Below are 13475 nucleotides of genomic sequence, written 5' to 3'. Positions count from 1 at the left end.
CTACCCTTAGCATAGCCGCAACTTAAAATCTAATGGGTCCATGAGAATAAGAAACAGTTTATTATTTTACAAAGGTGTTAGTACCAGTGGACACTCTACCATTTCTATTTCCTTAGGAAAGTGGTCTTTTTTAGTAGGTTTTACTCCCTTCTTCCCTATTTTATTGGTGTGTCATTTTTAAAGATAATAGGAAATAGAGGAAAATAAATTCTTATTACAGAAAAATAATTAAAATAATTTTGTTTTCTGAAGTTATTCTAACATACCACCACAGATACTTATAAAGTATCTGTGGCAAACAAAAACATCAATAAACAATTATTGTGATAAACCTAGCCAAAATATGTTAGACTGTTTTCCATAATAAATTCTATTCCTCTTTGCAAAATTCCAGAAGGAAGAAAATGATTGACAGGTATACATTTAGTTATTAATATGATATATAATTCTTAGCTTATAGTCAGAAAATAAATGATTAAAATGATCATTTTCTATATTAATTCACATCTACAGAGGAAAAAAATAAGGATTTTCAGATCCCATATATCTCTATAGACACCGATAGTTATATTAAACCCTCTGACTTGCATGATAAAATAAATCTCATGGTAAGTTACTTAAACACGATAGTTTTAGTACTTTTTTAAGTCCACACTTTTGTTAGAAATTGCTATATGAGGTTTCATCTCATTCTACACTCCATGAATAACGGATCACACATCAATATCCAATATTAGTTTCTAGGCAAATACACACACATATTTTTAGAAATATATACCCCATTAATCAAGGTAACTATTTTAAAATAAATGTTAATAATTTCGTGGCTTTCTAGAATTTCCTTGCTCAGAAATAATAACAATTTCCTCCCAGACTTTCAGGTCAAAAGGATCACTCCGTAGACACTCTCCAGAATTCATGTGGCTTAGGGTTCTCTACCTCCCATCTCCCATTGCCCTTCCAGCCTCCTTTACCTTATCAAGTTGAGAAACTACTTCCCACAGTAAGGAATGCAAAACTGAAAGCTCTCGGCCCAAATCAATGTAACCATCAAAGCCTGGTGTGTTTGAGATGGTGTCTGGATTAGAGATCTCCAAAAGAAAGCGCTTCATTCCGCCCCATTCATGCTCTAAAAAATCATTCATGAATGCCATGTATTCCTCTTTGTTACCAAATCTGAAGTAGAGGGAGAGAAAATGAGAAAGAACATATTCAGGAAAAGAGATGTGATCATTTTGAATTGATTTTACACAGAGCTATACTTTTTTTTTTTATTTTGGGGAGGTGACTAATTTGTTTTATTATCTGTAAGTGATAAGTATTAAAACATACTTTATTAATATTACATTAATACTCAAAAACTTTGAATAGCTTTCTATTCTCTATAGGGTAAAGACAAAGTCCTTTCCCCCTGGTATTTAAAGCCAGTATAAACGTTCATTATCAGTATAAACCTCAGTATACTAGCTTCTTCAAAGTGTCCCAAATATATTATACTTCTTTTCTTCTCCAAACTTTTGCTTATGCTACTTATTTCTATTAGATATATTAGATAATATTCTATTATTTCCTCTCTTCTTTGTCTGCCTAGGTTCTAGCTATCTTCTGGGCCTCGCTTAAATCTGAAGAACATGTTCCAAAATAAACCAGCAACAAGTTTTATAAGAATTAGATCAAATATGGGTAAACATAGATTTCTCTGTTGGCATATATGTAGTGCACACAAAATTAAACTCGTGCACTTTCAAAGAACTACATGCTAGAAAACAATGTGTCTCATTGAAGTTCTAATTTTTCCTTCAATACATTGCTACTAGAAACATACTTAAGCCTCAATATTGAGAAAATCTGGGATCAATTCTGCCAGTGTGAATTGCTTCTCAGTGATTTCTTAAAATTATTTCCTATAAACTATAAAAATTACACAAACTTAAGAAAAATTTGAAAACACTGAAAAGTGGGAAGGAAAAAGGATGGCTGTACCAATTCTACCGCCTAAACATATCTGCTGTTTACAGTTCAGTGTATTTCTTCTCCAGCTGCTTTCTCCTAACTTCTTTTTGAAAAAGTTTAAAACTACAGAAAATTTCAAAGAATATACAGTGTACACCCATATGCCATTTACCTACATTAACCAACTGTTCACATTTTGCCAAGTCTGTTTTCACCTTCTCTCTTTCTTTTTCTGATTGAACCATTTTAAACTAAGTTGCAGACATAACCCCTAAGTACATTAGTACCTACTTCTCTAGAATAATGAATGACTCTTACACATACCAATGCCATTATCACACTGAAACTATAAGAAAACATTATTTATAAATCATCTCATATAGAGTTCCTATTTCACCAGTTGTTCCTAAAATGATTTTAATAAATTTTTTTCCAATTCAGATCCAAACACTGCATTCTCTCTTTTATCCAGAATAGTCCCCACTTCATCTTTTCCATTTTTCATGATACTGACTTCTTTGAAGGGGTCAGGCCAATTCCTTCCCAACTTTTTTATATTTAGGTTTTTGCAATATCATATTGGAGGATGAAAGCATATACACCATTTTGTGTCCTATCTCTTTTTTTGGCTATCTTTTTTTTGTCCTATCTCTTCTTTTAAATAGCACTTTTCATTTACCATATTATATCTTTATCATTTTCCATACTATTCATAAACACATTTTGTAGTAGTTGCATATATTCCATTGGATGCATGGATTAGTAATCCATTTCTCTACAAAGTGACTATTCAAAGTGATGTCAACCTTTTTGCTGTTTTTAATAACATCATGATGAAAATCATGTAACATGAGTGATAAGGTGCCCCATGCTCATCTAAAGGTTAGGCCAAATGTACTTTTAAGTGATGTTTTTAGAAAGTGGTTATGGTAGCTCCACCTACTTGGCAAAGTTGGCCAGGTTCTGGATGACCTTGGCAATGAGAGTCAGAGTCCGAGATGTGCGGTCATCAGGATACTCCTGCATGAGGTTGAAGAGACTGGGAGACATGATGGCCGGGCACAGAAAGCGGAGAAACAACGAGGCGCTGATGAGCCGCTCGCTGATGTCCTGCTTGCCACGGTTCAGGCACTGCTGCTTCCAGGATGCAAACACTTCTTTCAGCTCACGAGGAAAAACACTGGGGAAGAAAGAAAGACCAAATGTAAAAGTACTAGAACCCAAAAAAGCCCGGGTGGATCCCACTGTGGCCCCACAGAGTCAGGCTATGAGGAGGGAATAACAGAGAGAACTCCGTCTGATGCACGGCTGAGAGGTGGTGGACAAATCATAGATGTCCAGATGGAGACCAGAAACCTGATGCTGTGAATCTCAGGAACGAGTGTAAACTAGGTTTTGCAAAGTGGGAAGACGGCATGCAGCTCCTGACTAATCCATGTGGTTTACTCTAGCTCAGCACAATCTCTCTACAGACTGCTCATCACAAATCTAAAATCTCACCGACTGCTGGTGAGAACAGCGATCAGAAATCATTAACGCATCTGTTTTGACACTATTAAATATGTTTAAAAGTCCTTAAAGTACTTTTGGTATTAGAGGATATGGTGTTAATATTCTGGGGAAAGATTACATTTATGTAGATAGTTCAGGGGGACTTCTTACAATATAGGTTTAGATTTTAGGCAAAACTGTATTAGGGAAACTTTCAACTTCTCTTCCTTTGGTTGGGAAACCACAGTTAACACTGATAACTTTCATGAGGAAAAAAGGCAAGTTCCATGAGCAGGGGATGAAGCACTGACAGCACCTCACCAGTAAGAGTTGATGATCTTGCAGAAAGCCAGCTCACAGCACATTTTCAGGTTGCTCTGATGGTCCAGAAGTTCACTGGATGAACATTTGCTGGGATCCACTTCACAGTTTTCATCTGACTCATACAAAGCTTTGATGAACTCCCCTATTTGAAGAATAGAAGATGATGGATCGGATAACTATAAATAGTGTCTTCCTGAATATAACAAAAGAATTTAGGATTTCTGTACTAAAATGTGTAATAGGGAACTCTTTCTGATGCCTGACACAGAGGGCACGAAAGACTGTTCACAAAGGGTTATTGCTTTGGAATCTAAGATTTACCACCTCCTACATGTCATGTTTATTTTCTTTATCCTGGAAGTGGAAAAACAGCACTCATTAACATTGTCATCATGATATTTATAAAAAGAATAATGAAACTACTTTAAAAAATACTACAGCTTTACATCTTTTATCTGAAACCATGAATATATTTAATTAGCAGGAACTCATTAAAGGCCTCTCTACCTTATGAATAATGTTATTACTATTTTAGAAGAATAAATACCCCAGGTCTGAATAAATAGCCCACCTATGCTTTTAAGGGCTAATACTGGTGCCAAACTGAATGCCAAACTCAAGATTCAAGTAAGGGTTTCTAGGCCCACCTCTCCTAATGGGGATAGTAATTCAACATAGCACATAGAACAACATCTCTTTATATAACTTGGATGTTTTTCCAAAAAAATTTAGTTTAGGTGCCCTGTTCATACATCTCATCCTTTGTAGATATATGCCCAGTATTTCCTGAAACAGCAAATCTTTACCTAATCTGTTTACCCTCCTCTATGAACCATACCTTGTATCTGTTCTGTTCTATGCTTCACGCTATTTTGTGCTTACTTGTTCACTCGTATCCTTCAGGATGAATACGACTGAAGATCAGGGACTGGGTTCTATTCAAGTTCAAATCCCAAGCCTATCAAATAGTTCCAAAGCATTGCTGCTGCTGCTGCTAAGTCGCTTTAGTTGTGTCCGACTCTGTGTGACCCCATAGACGGCAAGCCTACCAGGCTCCTCCATCCCTGGGATTCTCCAGGCAAGAACACTGGAGTGGGTTGCCATTTCCTTCTCCAATGCATGGAAGTGAAAAGTGAAAGTGAAGTCGCTCAGTTGTGTCCAACTCTGAGCAACCCCATGGACTGCAGCCTACCAGGCTCCTCTGTCCATGGGATTTTCCAGGCAAGAGTACTGGAGTGGGTTGCCATTGCCTTCTCCCCCAAAGCATTGCAGGAGCTCAAAAATTAGTTGTCAGAGATGATAGTACAGTTTTCTTTTTTTTAATACGTCTTTATGAAAGAGGAGTAGGTCTTTCAAAGCTCCTTCCAAATCTGCTTATAGTAACTGAAGTTCAGGCTAGTTACTAATAGATATCATGGAAGTGAACAGTAATTTCTACAAAAAAATTAAGAAGCAGAAGCAATAACAAAGAGCATTTTCTATCAAAATGGCTAGTGCTAAGCTAAGTGAAAGGTAAAAAAAAATAGCTGTGATAGAGGATGGGAAGTGATTATTTGGAAGTAAGATGCTTGGAGGACAGGAATTTAAGTGATGCACAGAAAGGAAAGTGGTACAGAGAAAAATTGAAGGCTGTGGAACCAGACAGATCTAGGGTCAAACCCTGGACCCATCACTTAACCAACTGTGGGGGCCTGAAAAATCACTTAACTAGTCTGAGTTTCGGGTGCCTTATTTGGAAAATAGCGTTAAGAACTCCAACCCAGCAATCCCACTCCTGGGCACACACACTGAGGAAACCAGAACTGAAAGAGACACGTGTACCCCAATGTTCATCACAGCACTGTTTATAATAGCCAGCACATGGAAGCAACCTAGATGCCCATCAGCAGACGAATGGATAAGAAAGCTGTGGTACATATACACAATGGAATATTACTCAGCCATTAAAAAGAATACATTGGAATCAGTTCTAATGAGATGGATGAAACTGGAGCCCATTATACAGAGTGAAGTAAGCCAGAAAGATAAAGACCAATACAGTATACTAACACATATATATGGAATTTAGAAAGATGGTAACGACAACCCTTTATGCAAAACAGAAAAAGAGACACAGATGTACAGAACAGACTCTGTGGGAGAAGGCGAGGGTGGGATGATCTGAGAGAACAGCATTGAAACAAGTATACTATCAAGGGTGAAACAGATCACCAGCCCAGGTTGGATGCATGAGACGAGTGCTCAGGGCTGGTGCACTGGGATGACCCAGAGGGATCGGGTGGGGAGGGAGGTGGGAGGGGGGATCAGGATGGGGAACACATGTAAATCCATGGCTGATTCATGTCAATGTATGGCAAAAACCACTACAATATTGTAATTAGCCTCCAACTAATAAAAATAAATGAAAAAAATAAATAAATAAATAAAAAGAAGGTTGAAAAAGAAAAAAAAAAAAAAGAACTCCAACCCACTAGAGCTATGGTGAGGAACAGGGCATGAAAAGAAAAGTGTCTAATACGGTGCCTGGGTGCTTAGTAGGGGCTCCATACAGTAAGTGTTATGTACACACTTTGTAGTTTTAAAATAACTTTTCATACAGTGAAAAAAAACAAAGTAAAAAGACTTTTAAATTGTTTACCAAGGCTCACAAGATTTCTTCTGAACACATTCTCAATGTCACCTATGCTACATGCTCCCATACATTTCACCTCATTTAAAGAGTACCTGAATTTAAAACTAAGTCATCAATGTCAAATACTTCATGTAAAAATCAATCCACCTCTAAATTTATATCATTAATATTTGGCTTAATGAGTTCTACCTATTCTGGGGAAATAATACTAACTTGTGAATCTTGAGAGTATTTTTCTCTTTTTTCTTCAAAAAAAGAACCAAATAAATAACTCAAGGGTCTGGAAGTAAATTGATGGTCTCAAGTTTTTTTCTTTTTACCTGATTATATTTAAAATCCTCTGAAACTGAGAAAACTCTTTTCATTTTTGAAACTATAACCTATGTGTCTGATAGTGTGGAAAGCACCACACTGAAAAGTGAACTTTTATGGATCTTCACCTAGAGACTGTTTAGCAGATCACAATTATGGAGACAGATTTGATCCTTTCACGTCTGCTCTCTGGCCTTGGGGGGGCGGCGGGGGGAGGGGGGGAGAGATTAGGGACAAACAGGAAGGGTGTTTAAATGTTTACATTTGAGTTTGTCTACAATGTTCTATAACGTTTCATTATCTCATTACTATCTAGCACCCAAATTTCATGTGTAGAAATAAGCCAATAGGCACAGACATATTATTGTTAAAAGGAAATTTGCCTCTGCCATCAATGGTGGAAATCAGGCCATTTTAGAACCTTTTTCTGTATGTCACAGAAGATGGTGTTTCCTGTGTGTCACAGGACAGCAACATGAAATCTGATTTCAATTAGAAAAGTAAAAGGGGTTAATGGATGAAAGATTTAAGTCTAACTGAGGCAGAGTCTATGCTATCAACCTTAATGCTTTTAATCAAGATAAATGAAGACTGGCTAAAAAGCAGGCAGATATTCTTTAATTTGATTGGCAACTTTTAACTCAGTTTTCTCTAAGCATTCTTCAGGCAGTCTGCAAATAACATCTATTTTTTTTGCCCAAAGTGTATGAAATACACTAAAACTTGAATTATTCAGAGTGCTCAGCTGTACTTATTAATGTGATTTTTTGGTTTTACTAAGACTTCACTGTGAAGTCTTTTTATTTAAAACTTACCATGAAGCCTTATTTAATTGTGTAATTAGAGGCACCTGCTGTCCCAAGTACAGTATCCTATGATGAAAAAAATAATCTTTCTAAGGGAACTAAAATTTTTGCACTTCTTCAGGGTTACTTTTGGAAAATCACTTATTACTATTTTGAACCATATAAAATAAGTCTTAATTTACACTGGTGCTAAGACTGTAAACTGTTCTCAAAACAGAATTTGTCATAAACAAATAAAATATAGGAGAAAAATCAGTTACCAAGAATCTAGGATTAAAAGGCTAACTAGAAATATGGGGAGAAGACAGTAGCATCTCTGCTCTGAAGAAGCTTACTAATTGATTTTGCTTGTGTCTTGGAAGCAGCAGTCATTTTCACCACCCTGGCCCTTGCTCTTGGGTTACAAATATGATAAAAGAGATCTTTGTGGGGTTACGTGAATTTCTTCACCTGCTCACTGAATTAATTTTCATATCTCAATGAGTCAATCAGCTATTTAATTACTAACTGTTCTATCAAAGGACCTGTCTCTCCTTTTCACTTCAGGAATTATTCCATTTGGAAATCCTGGTTAGTCCACTGAATGGGGGAATATGAATATTTGATTTTTAAGCAGTAGATGGTCGACAAATATCTACCTCTTTATCTCCCCAGAATAGAGAATACTGTTTGAGATGCATCATTATTGCTTTTTATAAGGTGGTGCAAATCATTAAAGCAAGCTATGATATATAATTCATGATATGACTATAATAAGCTTTTTATGTGAGACTGATTCTGTACCTTTCCTAATGTCAATGAAAATCCATTTTTGCCATTCTTCTAAAATCCCGTTAGATCTTAAAGTATATGACTTAAAAAATTAAAAAATGAAGACAGGAAGCAGGAGAAGAAAAAACTTACTTCTCTAGAGTAGGAATTAACTGCTGCTACAGTGAGTCCAGCACTCACAGTCCAACACAGTGTCATACCTGCTGTTTCTTGAGCAGTCATTCACTTTTTACCTCCTGTTACCTGGCTCCTGAGAACAATCCCAGGCATCATTAATGAGCAAAATCAACAGCCATGTTTTTCTTTGAATCTTTACCTTCCTTAATCTCTGATTCTCTTAATGCTTTTTCCCTCTTGGTGTCTAAGACTCTTTTCCTTCTTTTTTTTTTGCATGTGCATGCACACTTCCTCTGTCTCCGATCTCTTCTCTCATTCCTCTGCTTCCTTTGTACCATAAGCCAGGAACACTGTAAGATCTGTCTTTGGCCCTATTCTCTTCCTTCTCCTGTAATCTGGTAGTTTCACTGATTCCCTCCACATGGGTAACTTAGTCCTAAACTTCCACCAGCCAGCTAGACAGAAGTCTTGGGATGTCCTACTTAGAACCCCTGGGACTTCCCGCTTGAACTTCAAGTTAAATACATGTGAAGTGAAAATATAATTTCTCATTCTTTCAAGCGTGTTACTTTTATGTTCTCTTTCTGTTAAGAATCTCATCATCTTTCTTGTCACTCGCAAAGGCCCCAAATTGACTGTAATATTTGACCTCCTCCCCTACCACACCCTGCCCCATTCCCACAAACTGAAGAATTGCCAAGTCCTATTACCTCATTGGTGATTACCTCATTCAGTCTTATTTCTTGCCTTCAACACACACCTGTCTACTCTTGACAGTCATGTGTGACTATTGAGCACTTGAAATGTGGCTACTGCAAACTGAGCATGCAATAAATGTAGATAAAATACACATAATTTCAAAAAGCATGAAAAAGGTAAAGTATTTTGTTCATAATTCTTATATTGATCTTATATTAACTAATATTTGGATATACTGGTTTGAATAAAATGTTATTGAAATTAAATTTACCTGTTTCTCTTGCCCCCTTTTTATATTGTGACTACTAGAAAATATAAATTACATGTGACTCACATTAAGTTTCTTTAGGACAATGCTGTTCTAACATTCTGTGTGAAGTACTGGGGACATAAAGATAAAGAAAATGACAATGTTCTTTAAGGAACTCATGTCTGCTTTATCATAATGTACATTGAAGTGCCAAGCACAGTGCCTTACTCAAGTGCTAACACCTGAAGTTTATGACCAAACATGGAGCTGTAAGTGGGTGACCCAGTCAGTAAGAACTACTGACTGGAGAAAACTTAGTTGTCATGAAAAATTCTGTAGGTCTTCTAGGCAGAAATTGGGAGTCGTGGGAACTGGCAGGACTTTCTCCGTTTCTGATGCATGATAACAAATGCTAACACTTTCAAAACTTAGGTAATGTATTTATTGGGTTGGCCAGAAAGTCTGTTGTAGTTTTTCCATAAGATGGTATGGAAAAACCCAAATGAACCTTTTGGCCAACCCAATATATCATGATGTAAATACCCAAGACTTCAGAGGAAACAGATCAACTAGATGTAACATCTCATTACTAACATCACTGTATGTCTCAAGAATCTCAGGAACTTGAGGGCATGGGCGTAGCTGCCTATGCTCATGAGCTTTCTTGTGGTACATGGTATAAGAAACAGATCTTCTATTCCTCCCCTGGTGAGTATTGCAGATACTTCCTACAATTGAAACTCCAATTTTAACACTTTAATCAGTTGGAACTAAATAGTGTTCAGAATTTGAGTTCCAGTTGGTTGTTTCAGGAGGGTGAAATAACCTAAAAATCAAAAGGGAAAGAATAGAGATGTTTTTCTTCTCCATACCCAGTGCATCGTGAAGATACTGTTGTCCCACCAACTTGAGGTATTCCTCAATGGATTTGGTGGCAATGGTGTTCTCTCTGAAGATCAAAACATCATGTTCTCCACAACGATCCACCTCAGACATCACCAAGTCCGTCAGAAAATCCTGGTAGAATAATGTTCAATCAGGCAGAAAGCAACTGAATGTGAATAAATACTACACGTTAGGAGAGACTGATAAAATGTCAGACATCCTGGGAATGCTGCTTTAAAACTAAATCTACCAGATTCATTTGAAGGGAAAAGGTCACTCTGGATAAAATTTGAAGTGCTACCAACTTACCAACCTTTGGTTAAAAATTCCTTCAAAGGTTTTTCATTGCACATAGGATAAAGCCTACAGTCCTGCATGTGGCCTGCAAGCCTCTATATTTCTTGGTTTTCTGTCTACCTTTCCAGCCTCATCTTGTACCATTCTCTTTGCATTGCGCTCCAGTCAAGGACTTTTTGGGCGGGGGGGGGCGGGCTTGAATATGTCAAACCTTTTCTAACACACGACATTGTCTATTCACCACAGAGTTTTTTGCAAATGCTGTTCTCAGTTCTGCTTCACTCCCACCCTTGTTCCGCCTCCATTTCCATGGAGTTAATTCCTTGGATCCTTGGATTTTAGTTTGTACCTTGTCTCCTCAGTCTGACCAACACTGCCTCTGAACTCCATTAGTCAGGACCCCTTAATCCACATTCTTGTGGCATCATGTATCTTTTTATAAATCTGCACTTCTCACTGTAATCACACATTTCTGTAATTATTTTACTAATATCTGTTTTCCCCAGAGACTGTGAGCCCCATGAGACCAAAGACACTGTCTATTTTTGTTCACCTCTATATTCTAGCATTTAACAGTTTCTGACACATATTTGGTGTTCAATATAAAATAGTTACAAATTGGTCCACAGTATCAACATGAAATTTCTTAAACATCTAAACTCATTTTCTACGTGAATTATGTATCTCTAGCCATCCATTCATTCATCCATCTACTCATCCATAGTGAAGGAAGGCATAAGCAGAAATGAAGCCCTTAAGAAATAGCTGCTTCATTTCTCAACAGTCTTAAGGAACTTAATTTAAAATTCAGTGTTCATTATTCAATTTGAAATCTGCTAACATCATATATTTTGAATATTATATATTCATTGGATATTTCAAAGTCTCCAAAATTAAAAAAACAGAGGGAATATGCTGATTTAATTTTATTTTAAAATTAAGCATTTTAATATTAATGGGGTTCACTCTGGGATTTTTTTCATCAGTGTAAAAGAGTCATAGACTTAGGAATCACTACTAAAACTCTTATGCTAAGGGACAGGAAGAAACCTGGGGGTGATGGTAACATTCTGTATCTTGATTCCTGTGGTTTCCACGGGTACATAAACTGTCAAAACTCATTGAATTTTTCCCTTTAAATGGATTTGGTTTATAATATGTAAATTGTACCTCAATAAAGCTGTTAAAAAAATCCTACATATATCCTTGAACCTCAAGCAAATGAACAACAAAAAGAACATATCCATCCATACAATTTCAAAGATGAGAGTCAAAATTTCCATGATTTTTTTTAATACCAGAAAGCTCAAAATTATCATTAATAAATTCAACCATCAAAATGACAATCAATAGGAAGGCAATTAAATAAGGAACTAAATATTGAATATATTGATATATTCTGATATGTATCAAGAAATCTTAAAAACACTTTATTGTTCAGTTCTAAATAAACTATTCTAGCTGTGAACTCCTCTAGATCTAAAATACAATTTTATCATGATCAATTTGCATATAATATAATGCAGACTTTAGCCTAGTTAAGTGAACATGCCTCGCAGAGGTGATAATTACCACAGTTCAGGCTGATCAACTGACTCTATCAATTGTTTAGTGTTCTTCATACAATTAGTGTATTTCTCTTTCTATCTTCCTAGATTTTTAATTCTATCCAGGATAAACTGAGGTAAGGCTATCATGAGGCAGCTAACAATAACATCCCTTGGTATTTTAATTCCAAATTCAGACGTTAATCTCTTGAAGACTCTTGCTAGTGACCAACCTGATTCAGGAATACTTCCTTCTGTGACTAGGTAATATATATAGTCATCAGTCAATCTTAATTTAGAATATAGTGTGGAATAAAACAGTCATACAACACACTTTGGAACTAAAGAGAAATAATCTTGCACACATTGTGGGATTATTACACCAGTCCTACCATTTATTTTGTTTGGCGATAAACAGCTAGCGGTGGTATCTATATTTCGTGCAAATAAACTTTAAATAAATACTTGTTAGACTCTTCATTTTACTTCTTTAATTTTATAATCTCCACTTTTTCTGAATCTAAGAACCAATAATAGGTTTCCTTTCTGGGCAATGCTACCCCCTTTCTACTTACCTTGGCTCTTCCAGTGCTTTGAAGAATGTGCACCAAGGCACAGGCTAGCTCTTCTTTATTTCTCACACTGATTACTGGTTCAAGAACAGAACATAGCATGGTGTAGTTGCTGGTGACAAATTCTGCAAACTCTTTGTATTGCTCCATAGGCAGAATGGTGATGGTTTGGAAACGTGACTTAATCCGAATAGAAGGTCCTCCTGTCTTTCCTTTGTTGGGTGTAGGTGTACTCACTGGGTACCACTTTTCTACAAACTGGCGACCAGTCACACTGGCAGTGGGGATGTTGACTAGCCCTACATAATTATTCTTGTCTTTTTTCTTCTTTTTTTCCACATCTTTATAAATGTGAACTGTGATGCTATGAAGAGGTGGAAGGCTGTAGAACTCAAAATGTTCACCCCAGAAAATATTGTCTGCTTTGGTCTTGCTGGTTGTACGAGCAAAGAGGGTATCATCAAGGCACAGTTCACAGAAATATTTCTTTTTAGGGGCAAGGTCCTTGGCTTCAATAATCCATAAACGGAGAACATTTTCAGCTCGTCTACAATTGTCCTATAAAGAAGTAACAAAGTTGTGTTTGAGAGCCAAAATCCCAGAAAGACAACATTTTCCTCTTAAAGTAGGTGATACTATGTACTTCATTAAGGGCAGTCAAAAATAATGAAAGGGATTGCTACCTCATCATTCAAGATAACAGCAAGCTCTCTGAGAGCCACATACATTCTATTTCACTTGGGTTAAAGAAATAACATCCTGTAATAGAAATTCTCATATAGCCAGTCTTATGGCAACGGGATTAGCTTTCTGCAAATA

General features: G+C 36.5%; 1 protein-coding gene across 5 annotated transcripts in view; it reads right to left on the bottom strand.

Annotated features, from left to right (window-relative positions):
• RASAL2 (RAS protein activator like 2) overlaps positions 1-13475 on the bottom strand; it is a 383912-nt gene that overhangs the window by 25374 nt on the left and 345063 nt on the right. For all 5 annotated transcript variants that reach the window (XM_061160792.1, XM_061160793.1, XM_061160790.1 and 2 more), the window contains 5 exons: positions 12660-13214; positions 10228-10372; positions 3766-3910; positions 2897-3133; positions 975-1176 (listed from right to left, as the gene is read on the bottom strand). In XM_061160792.1, the coding sequence (XP_061016775.1) occupies positions 975-1176; positions 2897-3133; positions 3766-3910; positions 10228-10372; positions 12660-13214 (1284 nt within the window). The remainder of the gene's footprint in view (positions 1-974; positions 1177-2896; positions 3134-3765; positions 3911-10227; positions 10373-12659; positions 13215-13475) is intronic.

Source organism: Dama dama, chromosome 14, assembly GCF_033118175.1.
Source record: "Dama dama isolate Ldn47 chromosome 14, ASM3311817v1, whole genome shotgun sequence".
NCBI classification, from domain to species: Eukaryota; Metazoa; Chordata; class Mammalia; order Artiodactyla; family Cervidae; genus Dama; species Dama dama.
This window is presented reverse-complemented; position numbering and strand designations above follow the sequence as displayed.